At 39.3% G+C, this 13,657-nt stretch overlaps 1 protein-coding gene across 1 annotated transcript in view; it reads right to left on the reverse strand.

Annotated features, from left to right (window-relative positions):
- The window catches only part of LOC117258197 (oxysterol-binding protein-related protein 2-like), a 34,355-nt gene that overhangs the window by 13,418 nt on the left and 7,280 nt on the right, over window positions 1-13,657 (reverse strand). The window contains exon 2 of the mRNA XM_033628821.2: window positions 4,666-5,037. Coding sequence (XP_033484712.1) covers window positions 4,666-4,702 — 37 coding nt within the window. The 5' untranslated portion in view covers window positions 4,703-5,037. The remainder of the gene's footprint in view (window positions 1-4,665; window positions 5,038-13,657) is intronic.

Genomic DNA, 13,657 nt, shown 5'->3' on the forward strand with positions numbered 1-13,657 from the left:
TCTTATACTATGTTTTTTAATTCATCGTCAAGATTCCAAAGTTTAAGATACACACATAAAACTGACATGGTGCAGCCATGTGGAAACATGACATGATGTCTGAATGTTTGCAATAGCTGGAATTAAATATAACACACTGTATGCCATATCATTACCATGCAAAACAGAAAAGTCAAAAAGCATTACGACAAATTGGAACAAGATTATATTGTCACATTGCAAAACCACCAGTAATGAAGAGACACACCTACAGTATGGACTGGCAGGTTGTCAATGTGGTGTTACAATATTTATTTCTGTTGATGTCAGTCGTATTTTTTTACTATTTGTTCTGAATAACGTTGCATTATTTGGCCTGACAACAACAGTAAACCTGCATGTGACTGATTGGATTCAGCAAAATACATGCTGGTATTTACCTACACCTGTGTGGTAGCCAGGACATCAAAATGTCATGAGAGTGTTTAGTGCTGCAGGGTGGAGATGTGGTGAACTTAAGGTGGGGCCTTGCCAACGGCTTAAAATAGACCAAATTGTTTCTCATCATTTGGTAAACACGCCTACTCAGCTGTCAGAAGTAAGTCAAAGGTACCAGGTGTGTATTCTTACCATATCAGGTGAGCCATTTCAGAAAGGCAAAGGCAAAGGCCTCTCACATTGATAAACGGTATAATATGGTAAAAATACATAATGGTAATAAAATTACAGCGCTTTACTATGTGAAAACGTTTCATTTATATTTGGCCCAAAACCTGCTGGCATGCAAGCATAAAATCTGACTTACATCATGTCTGTTAAATGAGAGATCTGCCATTGTTATTAATACTTATTAGCAAAGGAAGGGCTGGGCAACATATAGATAGTAGGGATGCACCGAAATGAAAATTTATGGCCGAAGCCAAATAAAATTAAACACTTGACCGAATACCGTTGTTTAGTTTTTCATTAGTTTTTGCAGATGAACCCCCTCCAGATTAGTGTTGTCATGGTACCAAAATTGGGACCCACAGTACGATACCAGTGAAAATATCATGGTTCTGAGTAGTATCACGATACCACAGCGAAAATGAGGCAGATGTGCCTTTTGTCATTTATAAAAAGATAAATCACTTTTCTATAATACATCAATGATATTTCAATGGAATAAATTACTTATTGACTTATTCATACTTCAAAAACAGCATCAATAAGTGATTAACATAGGGGGGGATCAAAATAAAATAAATAAATAAAATAAAAATCAACCAGCCACCCTCCTCCCCTGACAAGTTAAGAACAGTTCCTTCACAAGTAAAGAACAGTCCCTAAAGTGCGGTGAGGTTTGCGGGCCGTTACCTGCCACATAGAGAAATGTGAACGGCTCGTTTCCCCTCTGACACATCACATACCTGTGTGCTGCCACAGCTCGGCTGTCCAGGTACTTTTGGGCAGTCATGACGCCAAGAAGAGGACATTATTGGAGTCGGACTTCTCTGTCGCCGGGAAGCCGTTATCTTGCGTCGCGGAGCACTATGGCCACCGTATTTGACAGGAATACGTTCCTGTCTGTGTCTGTGACCCCTGTTCAACCCACAACCGGCAGGACTCGCCTTTCGTTTCTGCTGCTGGTTGAAATCTGTACTCGCACAGCGTGCTCCTGAATGATTTCTTTTGCTCGCACAAAACTATTTTTAGTCGCAAATGCGAGTGCGGTGAAGGACGGAGTATAATATCGCCACACTGCCGACATTTTACTCCGTCCGTCACCGCACGCTGTTTGATTGCGTTATCAAAACACGCCCCTATTATTGGGCCTTGCTTTTCACTTACTCCACCGAATACTGAATATGTGTTTTTTTGCAATATTCGGCCAAATATATTCCGTTACCAAATATTCGGTGCATCCCTAATTGATATTATATTAATACTGTGATATGAGACTAGATATCGTCATAGATTTTGGATATCGTAAAAGGCTGTATTACAGTAAAGTAATGTAATTTCCTGAACTTATCAGACTGCTGTGAAACACAAGTTTCATTCTAAATGTGTTGTATTGCAATGGTAAACTTGCAATTCCGCTATTTGCTGCAAATCTCCAAATATTTATAATATGCATTGTAATCTGAGAATGTCCTCCAAACATCTATAGCTGCCAGGGAGTGACCTTGGAGCAGAACTCTATGATGAAAAGCTAGTTAAGTCTCGCGTCCTACAATTCAATTTTGGACACGCACCTTTACAGAACTTAGAGTTTAAGGATTAAAATTAAATCAGAAAATAATCACCAAGAGAAGAATTGCTTTTTTTTTTTTTTTTAAAGATATTTTTGGGGGGCATTTTTTTTTTGCCTTTAATCGATAGGAAAGAGAAGTGTGAGGTGGGGAGAGAGAGAGGGAGTGATATGCAGCAAAGGGCCACATGCTGGAATCGAGCCCGGGCCGCTGCGGCAACAGCCTTGTACATGGGGTGCCTGCTCTATCCACGAAGCCACCGACGCCCCATTGAATTTTTTTTGATCCTAGGAAACATCCATCATTTAGAATTAGAGATTCAATGTGGGAAAGAAAGGAGATAATAATGCTAAGCTGGAAACCACCTGGTGCTGATCACAGCAAACCCCATGCACACGTACTAATGAATAATACATCTGCCCTGCTCTGCATCTGTCTCAGATTAGTAAGATGATCATAATAATGACACAAAGACAAGCAGACACACACACCCATGCACACACATACACTTTTATTGATATCTGCATGGAAACAACAACTTGCATACGACATAAAAATAGTGACATGACAATGATGTTACGTCAAAGTTGACACCTAGCAATATCACACAACAAAGACACAACTGGCAATAAAGGTACAAAAACAATGATACTAATAACTGCTGACAGAGAACAACACTCTGCTCTGCCCTGCCCTTCAACCCAACATCAACACCATCAGGCTGGTAGCTATAATAATTCTGCCATAGTTTAATGTTCACCACCATAATCAATGTTGTCGACATGCTCTTACTTCTCATAATCATATCCCAGGATTCATTGCTGTCATTGTCGTGTTGTCAAAAATATCGATTTATCAATACACATCAATACTGAATATTTGAAATGGTTTTAATACTCATCTTCAATGCACTCATTCACAGTGCTGTCTTCTTGTCACTCGTTTCCTTCTCTCCAGTGGCGTATAGGCTTATATACACATTGTTTTGTTGTACTGCACTTTTTTTGCATTTCAAATGTGTGACAGTCTCAGAGTCTTTTGAACATGCGCACTACTGCAGGAAGAATATTGTTTTAATTAACATAAAAAAGTATTTAGTTATTGTTAATGTTACTAGAATCAGTCTGCTGTTCTCTGCTGCTAATCCAGAAAAGAAAAATAGTCGTCATGCTATGGCCTTGTTATAATTATCTTTAATAAAACGTTTTCATTGTATGCCCTAAATGTCAATTTTTTTTACCATGATAGTAAAAAATTGTATCGAATATTGATACTTTTTAAAGGTATTGTAGTAATGTCAGTAGATGTTGTACGGCGGTTTAGTGTTGTCATCATACAGGAATTTCCAAGATCACAAGTCAGATTTCTCACAATGAGTGAAGTCGCTCCAAAACCAAGACAAGGATGAAATGCTCTCCAAAAAACACATCTGTTCATCGCCCATCTCTCCACAGTCTGGCGAGTCAGACCCCTGGAATGTTCGTCAAGCTAGACTTCTACAGTAAACAGTCATTTACAACATCCTCGTGAGTCGAAGCAACTCTTTAAAGATTTATTTTTAGCAAACATATTTTTTAATTAGCTGCTGCATGGATATCAGACCCTTCATGGCAACTATCAGCATACATGGCAACCCTCTGACTACTTGTCTAATCTCTCCACAGTAGAGGAAATCTGAAACCGATTAATCATAAATACAAGTCACGATTCATTTAACTGCCTTCCTCAAGAAGTGTTGTCAGATTAATAATGTTAAGTTATCCGCTCCATCCCTTCTCTGCCTCTGCTTGAGCAATTCTCAAAAAGAAAAACCTGAAAATGAACTGGTTGAGCTTTTAACTTTGTCTATGTCTTTGTGTTTGTGTACTGCATTTGCAAAAATACAGACGTGAACACAGCTATACAGAATCCAGGGTGTTGCTGACATTACTGATCACGTCTGCAAGACAGCAGACCTCTGAATTATTGAACTAATCATCAGACTAAGGCAGGTTAGGTTCCACTGGATGGTATAATGCTTCTATAATGGAGACAACAACACACCGTCTAATTAGGACTGACAGCCCCAATCGAGTCTTGCAGCAAAAACAATGTCACAATCCCTGATGCATACATGATGTGTTTGGTTTGTGACATTACAAAATTCTGTTAAGACTGGAGGTTATGGACAGAAGCCATCCAATCAATATCAATAATTGTCTCACAACTCTGGCATCTCTTGGGCATTTGGACTCAGCATTAATGACTGTCTCTCTAAGGAAGACAGGAAGTTTTTATTTTTGAACTAGCACAGAAAAATTAGTACGAACTGCTGCAAATTTTTCCTTTTTCTTTGACATAGCTCTTCAGATCAGCTGCATAACATCTTCATTCAACAGCCAGGCATTTTAGAAAAAAAACAAAACAGACTAAACACACACACACACACACACACACACACACACACTCTCACCTGTGACGGCGTCGAAGAACTCATCCTCATTGTTCATCTTCTAGAGTCAAAGCCGACCAGTCGTTTAGGACAGATGTACAACTTCTAGCACATGTTCCTTTTGGTGGCGACCCCTCAGAGGTCCTCTGGAGGGAGACCTGTCGATCAAGGTCCCTCTACAGTGTCACCACGACAACAGCACAACGTTCACTCAATATCCAGGCAATGTCCCGAACTCAGTGTGATGTTGATTTCTGGCAGGTGGCTTCACACCAGCAGGTGTCAATCAGAAGAGTCTGCCGTTTGATTGACAGACAGCACGTGGACAGCTGGTGCAACTTCTGAGTTCAGGTCGTGTTTCTTTGGCTTTGTTGAGAGAGGAAAATGAGCGACCTGTAGAAACAAACAAACAAACAAAAACCCATAAGTCTTGAGTTTTTGTAAACCAAGAGTCCTTTTTTTACCCTTAAACCTGTCACTGAGAGCCACAGCCAAGACAGACTTGTCCTGGATGGAGTCATAGTGTGCACAAATCAAATCTGTCTACTAAGAAGCACTGTGAAAACCATATATCACACCTAAGCTGTGATTTTTCTTAAAGTATCTGCAGTCCTCTTCTTTTGAGAATAAAGTTTGACTAAAATACACAACATACTATTGTTTATTAGTCCACATTTGAACAATAATACTGTATATCAGAGCTGAACAAAACAGTCCGCCTTACATCTAGCAGGGGCTTTATTCTGCTTGGACCTAGAGATGCTGGACTCATTAGTAGAGGTCTTCAACGGTCCAAAATGACGGACCTGAACCCAAATGTACCCAGGAAACTCATTCCAAGAGCTGATTGGATCTGATAATTACTAAGAAAATATATATACCCGACCCATTTGCCTTGGATATTGCAGACTCTATACGTGCATGTCCGAAAGGATAGAGACCTGTCTATTTTATGAACCCAACAAGTCTTGTAATTAATATTGCTACTAAAAATGCTCTTCTACTGCTAAAAAAGGTTCATCTTGGGTATATAATGTTTGATAATGTTTGAGATGTCCATTTCTATTTTATTTGATTCTATTGTCACTTTTTTGTTGTTGTTTGTTGTGATGTGAGCTGCTGTAACACACACATTTCCCCGGCGCAGGGATCAATAAAGTACCTTTGACTGCCTGCTACACACAAAACCATGCAACTCATGTCAACAAAGAAACCTGTATTAGCTACACAATATCTGGAACAGGAACCCTTTGTCAATATAACAATAAATGAATAAAACGAACAAATAGCCTAAATCCTTGCAATAATAATAAAAAAATAGGCCTATAGCCTTCAGCTTTCCTCCACCCCGCCTCCATTATGCTCAACATTAGAGACGGAGATGGAGACAGACAGGAGATGGAGATTTTCTCATGGATATGGGCAAAATGGAGCAGTACCACCACAGATCGTGGAGGCAGTGTAGCATAGTTAAAGCAAGATACGACCCTAGGAGACCATGAAGAAATTTAAATAATGGCAGAACAGAACAAATCGGTCATTTAGTGAAAAGACTTCCATCCACCATGTCCGGATGTTATGGCGTCATAGACCACTGCTGCCTGACTACAACCCTGCCTCTGTGTAAAGGTACAATATTACGACATCCTCTACTGTCGCCATGTTTGTTATTGTTTGAAACTTTTGACTCTGGCCTCTATTTCCATCTGTTGGCTGTATCTATGCTATCATTAAGGATGCATGAAAGTATGAGGGCAGTGACATTTGTAACATTTTAAACGGGCGTATCTATTTTTGCACGTATACATGAGTCTTTATTCACCTTACTTTCGCTCTTGTAATCTCATCCAAAGTCAGTGTAATATTTGTTATGTGTTTCTCTCATGACCAGCGCTGCTCACAGGTCTTAGATCAACTCCAATATTACACATAATGATAAACAGACCCAGAATAGAACAGAATGAAACACGACCTGGACCCCAAGGATCACAGTTAAACATGGCCTAAACTCATACACCTGCCAGGTTGTGTCTTTAGTCCGAGTAGACCCAAGACGACCTCAACTCACAAGCTACAACAGCTAGTCACAATAGGGTTGAGTGTTACTTTATTGTAAGTTTTCAGAGGACACAAAAGGGTCATTCCCAGCTATCTGGGTTACCAGCTGAAAATCTGGTCGGCCTGGCTGAGCGACAGTCGTTTCTATCATGGCCCACTAAGTGCAAACAGAGAGTTTTCTAGTCCAGTAGTTACATAATCAGGACACCAGGCATTCTGGGTCTTTGTTACCTTATGCTTGGTACACTGGCTCTTAATCATTTTAAACTCAAGACCCCAAATGGCCCTCAATTTTTAAATTCTCAAGTAAAAATTTAATATTATTACAAACTGTTCTTGACAAGACCAAACAGCATAATGTTAAAGCCACTTTATATGAAAATCAGAGCAGTAACAGCAGGTTCAAAATTGCCATTGATCAACAAATGCCAGAACAATTTGGAAGACAATTTGATGACAGCTGTGGCACTTGTATGGCTTAGTTTTTTAGTCTTCACTGTTGACCTTCGAAGTTTGCTTTCAGAAACCGTACTCTTTCTCTACATGTGAGCGAATCACTTCAAAGCAGGACAATGACCATGTATTAAACAGGTTTCTGCTTGGCTGCTGGTTGTGTTTGCTCCAAGTCACAAAAATAAATCAGGGTCACAGCCTTTGTCTCATTTTGTTAGTCGTTAAAAATTATAGGTTCTTATGTGTAGTTGACCAGAAATTGGTAGCCAAGAAAATGATGTACATTTATCCCCTTTGCATTTGGCTAGTTTAGCTTTAGCGAATGTCAATGAGGGTTGGAAATTAGCAACAGCCACCAGCCAAATGCTGGTAAAATATGCACATGGCAGCTAGATTTGTTTTGCTCACCAGACAAAAAAACAATGGTAATATATCAAGAGGATGGTACATTGTAAAATCCACCAACCACAGTGGCAGGTGGACAATAAAGTTAATTTCCAACACTCGTAAAGGTGACAGGATGATAACAGGATAAGACAGACGTTATGGTCTTGGTGGGACATTGTGGACATCACAGTGCCTGTGGTATAAAATCATAGCAAAGCTAATACATGTCGCCATTGCACCTGCCCATAATCTGTGAGTTTAATCCCTCAACTCATACAGCGTGAAGTGACGCCAGCAGGTTAATGAGTATTACCAAGTAAGTTAGTCATCATTTAAAGCTCAAAGAGTTTTTGAAGGTGACTAACTGAAATGCAAATGCTTCACTGTGCTGACAGAGGATCACATTGTTCTGCTGAACAGAAAGGTAATATCACTTACTCATTGTTTGGTGTCACTGCCCACTTCACCATATTCTCCACAGTGACACAGAATACACAATGACACATCATTTATCCCTTTGTTTACACGCCACTATAACCCCCACATTAGTAACAGCACAAGGAAACCTAATTGGCATGAAATATTTCCCTTACAATGACACAGTCCACATGACAAATACAACAAATGTTGACTTCTTCGACTCATCATTAGCAGAAGAAGCTCAGTATTAAGTTAGACACAATCACACAGCAGATGTCTCCTTTGTAACACACAGTAAAGCTAAATCCAGTTCTTCATGTATTTCATCTGAAGTTATATATTTCTCTGAGCATCAGCACTGGAGCTGGATATCGAATATTTTCTGGGACAAAAGTGGGTCTGTAACATTGAGTACTGAACATGTTAAGCATTAAAAATTAGCACTGAATGGTTGGTTTGTACTAATTTGTGCAAACAATTCCAGATACAAATTTCTTAAGTTAAAAAAAATATGTTCATATTCTCCTAACTAAATGAACAAAATTACCATTTTCTGTGTTGGGGCCAATACAATACCTACGTTTCGGTACCAATAGCAAAAAAAAAAAAAAAAAAAAAAAAACAATACCCAGCCCAAATCATGACATAACTTAAGTGTATTTATTTATACCTACTTACATTTATTTATTTTCAAACAGTGGCCAATGAAAACTGCATACATTTTTCCCTGCCAAATTAGGTGTCAAGGTATACTGCTGTATGAGAACTGATGGTTATCGTACCGTGTACATTTGCTTATCTACAATATTCTTTTAGTTATTTTCAAAAGGGAGACTTTTTTTTCTCCTTTAGTAGTCATTCTGACTAATAACAGTAATAATTCTGTGATACCGTGACACAGTGAAACTGCTGTTTCTGAGACCGGTATCGTACTGTGAAAATCTCACACCATTGCAAGTCTACTCTAATCACAGCTTCTGAGGAGCCTCCATGTGTACATTTTAAGTAGTAACATGCCAAACATACTTTGCATGCACATTTTTGAAGCCCTAGTAACATAGTGACAGATGTCAAAAGGGAGCTGGAGGTTGAAACAAAGGAAATGTTTGAAGTGTGAAAGGAAATGTTACGGAGCATTGTTCAGTCCATGTTCCTATCTTTGTCTACAGTGTTTTTAGGCTCCTTCACTGTTTCAAAATACAAATCATTAAATGTTGTCCTGTGCATTTACAGTTACCCCTGCATTGTAGGATATGATTAATTAGTAGCTCAGGCTTTTCACCGTTTCTGAATGTAGTCTTGGACATTATAGACAGTCATGTTGTCATGGGAAAACTAGTCATGGAACAGCTGCTCATGTACTATTTCTAAGTTTGTCCGCATTCCAATATATTTCAGCGGTAAAAATTAAATCCAGAAAGAGACAAATCCTTTCATACAGGTATTCATTCCTGAAGGTGAAAGGCTGGATCTGTGGAGAAAAGGCGCTCTCTTTCCCTTCCTCTCACTCTGCCTTTCTCTACACAGTGGAAGGGTTTTACCTTTGCTGGTCACAGGTAACGCCTTCAGCACACAAATGAACCTGGGCCTCAGTGTCCACGATCGATGAGGTGGACAGAATGGATGATATGGATAAGCTGGTATGCAATTGTTTTAACAGCTAAATTAAAGTCCAATTTTGAGGTTCTTACTATGTCACCTGCACTTATACTAACTCAATTAAAAACAAAATAAAGAAATCTAAAATAGGAGTTGACTGCTCATCAGCAAATATATCAGCCAAGAGACCTACACAACAAAATCTGATATTTCACGTGGCCTCATAATCCCAAAGTCAAAGCCATTCTCTGCAAAAAAATATGAAAATTTAACTTTTCAAGTGTTAAACGTGTATCCTTAGTCTGGGGTTACAAGGAAAGCTATTGTTTGCTTCTGAAGTCGCCAGCTTGTGTACCAAAACATGACCAAGCCCACAGCTGTGATAACCCTTATCACACATACTTCATCAGTACTCAATGTTCTACCCATGTTCGGCAAACAAGAAAGAATCTACATAAAACCCGGCTCCAATCCAACAATTATTCACTTACACCCATTATAAAGTAACAGTAAAACAAGTGCTCCATTTCTTCTTTCTAGTGGTGACACAGTATTTTACTATTCTGCAGAGTTTAACGTTCAAATTGTTGTATCATATGATGGTAAGGTAAAACATTTGGTAGGCCAAAACAGAGCAATTTTATTTGTGCCAAGTCAATAACGAAAATCTTGAAAATCCTCTTTAGGTCTTTCTGCAGCAACTCACTTAAAATGATGAATGACTCCATTTGCCTACACTACATCTTCAGAAGAAACATGGCAGGTGCTGGTGTGCCAACCCCTGTTCACTAAACTTAAGAAAAAATATTTCACAACATGGCATCTGGCACTGTGTGCCAAAAAGCAAGTTATACCTATGTGGATGTCTGTGAATAAAGCAAACATAGATAAAAATGTAATTTGCATGAGTTATAACAGGCTCATCATTTTACAACCCTATGGCTGGTGACCTGTAGGATCTATTCATACCAAGAATAATGATGCTTTACTGAACCCTTCTTGTCAGAAATAGGCAGATGGGACTGGCATAACAGCACGGTGAGCAAGGGCTATTTGGTGACTGAGGCTGTAATCAGTAGTATTATTGCATTATTGGTTTGATGCAGTAAACTACCTAGTTCTGACTAGAGTTGTTCTGACACTGATACCAGTATTGGAAATGCCTCCAATACTGCCTAAAATGCTGGACTTCATATCTCCTGATAGGGCAGCCTGCCTTGAATGTAAACGCATTTTCCAATTCAACAAGTAGGGATCCCTCAGGGTATCTTAAATGTAATCTCATGACATAACAACCAGCTATGAGCCAAAACCACACCTGGGAGTCACCACACATTTTTTTACTGTGTATTAAGCAACAAGAAGCATCAGGTTGCACACAATGTCCTAAGTCCTTGCAGTAAACGCAACACTGACTCAAACTCCAGACTTGTACAAATTGCTCCTATTGTACAACCCTTTACATGCAGACACAATTTTCAAAGTTGGTGTGCAAATGAGCACACAGAAGCTGTCCAGATCAGAAGAACATTCCTTCTGATTATGTGGCAACACTTAAGAAAAAGTATGACGACGACTGGTTGAACTACAACCCCCAGGCTGTGCTTGGTCTTTCTAAGATGTTAAACAGACTCTGCTCCTTTAAGTGTTTCTGAAGCATGGCTGAGGAGGCACACTTGACATAGAGACCGCAATAATTAGGTCTGCATGTTTGAAAAGAAACAGGAACTGAGAATTAGTGCAATATCTGGGAATAGATCTTGGCTAAGATCTTAATCTCAACTGCTTTCATTTTTGGAGAATATTTGTTTCTTTGAGTCTCGTAGCAGCTTCAACAACTCCACATGAAAGTGAAATTAACTTCTTCAGTTTACGTGAGAAGCCAATGTTATACTATTTTCATTTGTACTCACTTAAACCGCAACTCACTTTTCTGTTCCACAGCTGTCTAGATAAAATAAGTAAATTCACACACACACTCACAGAGGGAGAGAGAAAGAGAGAGACAGAAAGAGAGCTCTCTGATTGGCTGCAATAGGCTCTCAGATCATGTCGCTCGATCTGTTTCAGACTCCCGTGAGCTGTTACATAACCATGACAGACATGGCACCATACACACACCACAAACTCAGTCCCCCATACTTGGACAATAGCTTATCACAAGTAACCTCAATCTAAGGCTCTCTGATTTCATAAGATACACGGCCTCATCGTGTTGATGTTGACTGTTCCTTGATCTTAGGGTTTCCTGCATGTGACTCATTTAACACAAAACTACTGACTACAACTTGACAATGTTAACAGAGCTCATCTTTTGAAGAAAAAAAAAACAAAAAAACGTGAAATGATGTTCACTGTCAATTATTTACGTCAGACTTTAAACCCCATTGGGCCTTGAAATTATCACATATCCCTATGCTAGAGATGAGCCTACTACAATTTTACTGGCACAGAACCATTCATTAACAGAGACAAAATTAACAATATTCGTAACCAATAACTAGTATTGCCATGTATATGCCATGCAACAGTAGAAATGTGCCAACAGATAAAGATTTAACAATACGGTTGCTACCACAGGAGCTATTTAGGGCAGGCAATGTAGCCAATTAGGGCTGGATTTTTGCGTGATCTCATGATTCTCGCATGCTTTCATGAATCCAGCTGCGTCGCAAGGCAAAATGATTTAAGCAGAAATGGAGGAAAACAGCGAAGTTGTAAATACGCTTAAAATGACTGTTCTAAGGAACCTTAAAAGCTTCCATTTTGAAATAATAGTTTAATGGTTTTGAGTCTTTCGTATTAACTCCAGTGGTGTCTTGTGTGAGGCAGTTGTATTTTGTTTTTTGTATGGAAATTCCAAATAAGAGAAACAAAAAAATCAAATGTGATGATGTACAGAATGGTTATTTTAAACTATTTTAATCAAATTTACAGAACAGTTACTGCATCATCATGATGTAAAATTACATATACCGTGATAGAAGATTTTAGCCATATCGCCCACCCCTAACCATCTGTCAAAGAAAGTAACTTAATTTAGGGTAATGTAGTAACATTGGTCCAGATAATCAGACAACTGTATAAGCATGTCAGCATTCAATATTATTATTAAAACCTCCCATCTACCAAATTCTACAGACGCCACAGGCCTCACCTCTTCATTTTGCCCTCTTAAAACAAACAGGTAATATCTAAACTAAACTTGTTAGCAACCCCACCGCCAAACTTTCCAAAGGCAAATAACCTCACTGCCAATCGAAACCTTGAAGACAAACCTACCGATGTGACTGTTCCATTCATAAGTCCAGTGTACAGATACTAGCCTAGCAACGTCTGTGTCTGCTGTCCTCCGAAGGCCGACAAAAACATCCAAAGCCGCAGGGACAAAAAGAGAGAGAGAGAGAGAGAGAGAGAGGACCAGAGAGACGGAGTGTGAGAGAGACGAGGAGAAAGAAATTAAGAGACTAGAGCTGTTGCCATGCGAGACGAAGCCCAGTGCTGAGCAATGATACAGCACACACATACACACACCTCTTTCTTTCTCTTTACACATACCTACCTCAATAGGTGACACACCTCTGCAGTCTGTGAAACACATACCACAAGTCAATTTCACACACACACACTCTGAAGCGCACAGTAAGAAACCCTGAAAGAGGAAACTAGACCACATCAAGCTTTAATGTAACCAACAACAAAAAGAACAATGTTTGGGTAAACTGGGGGCATAAAATATGCAGAAAGAGAAACAATTTAATTGAAGTTGTCTGAAACAAATGTAGGATTGGTGGAGTTAAATAACTAGCTGGTGTCTCATCTGAACAGAATCCTGTCTGTCCAGACCAGTAGCTTCTCAGAACAAACAATTGATCCCTCTCCAATACAGACGTTTTTGTCAGAAGCCCCTAAACCTTTTTACTAACTGATTTTTTTTCTCCGTTTCAGCTGTAGTTTCTGCCCCTTTAGAGAGGGTCTTTCTGGTGGCCTGGGAGCCATTATGAAGGGGTCTGTCATGTTAAAATGTCTGCTCAAACGCAAGCCTACAAAAACTAGTGTACAATGTTCACTAAGATTGCAACAAGCACAGGTTGTC

This window comes from Epinephelus lanceolatus, chromosome 8, assembly GCF_041903045.1.
Source record: "Epinephelus lanceolatus isolate andai-2023 chromosome 8, ASM4190304v1, whole genome shotgun sequence".
In the NCBI taxonomy this organism is placed as follows: domain Eukaryota; kingdom Metazoa; phylum Chordata; class Actinopteri; order Perciformes; family Serranidae; genus Epinephelus; species Epinephelus lanceolatus.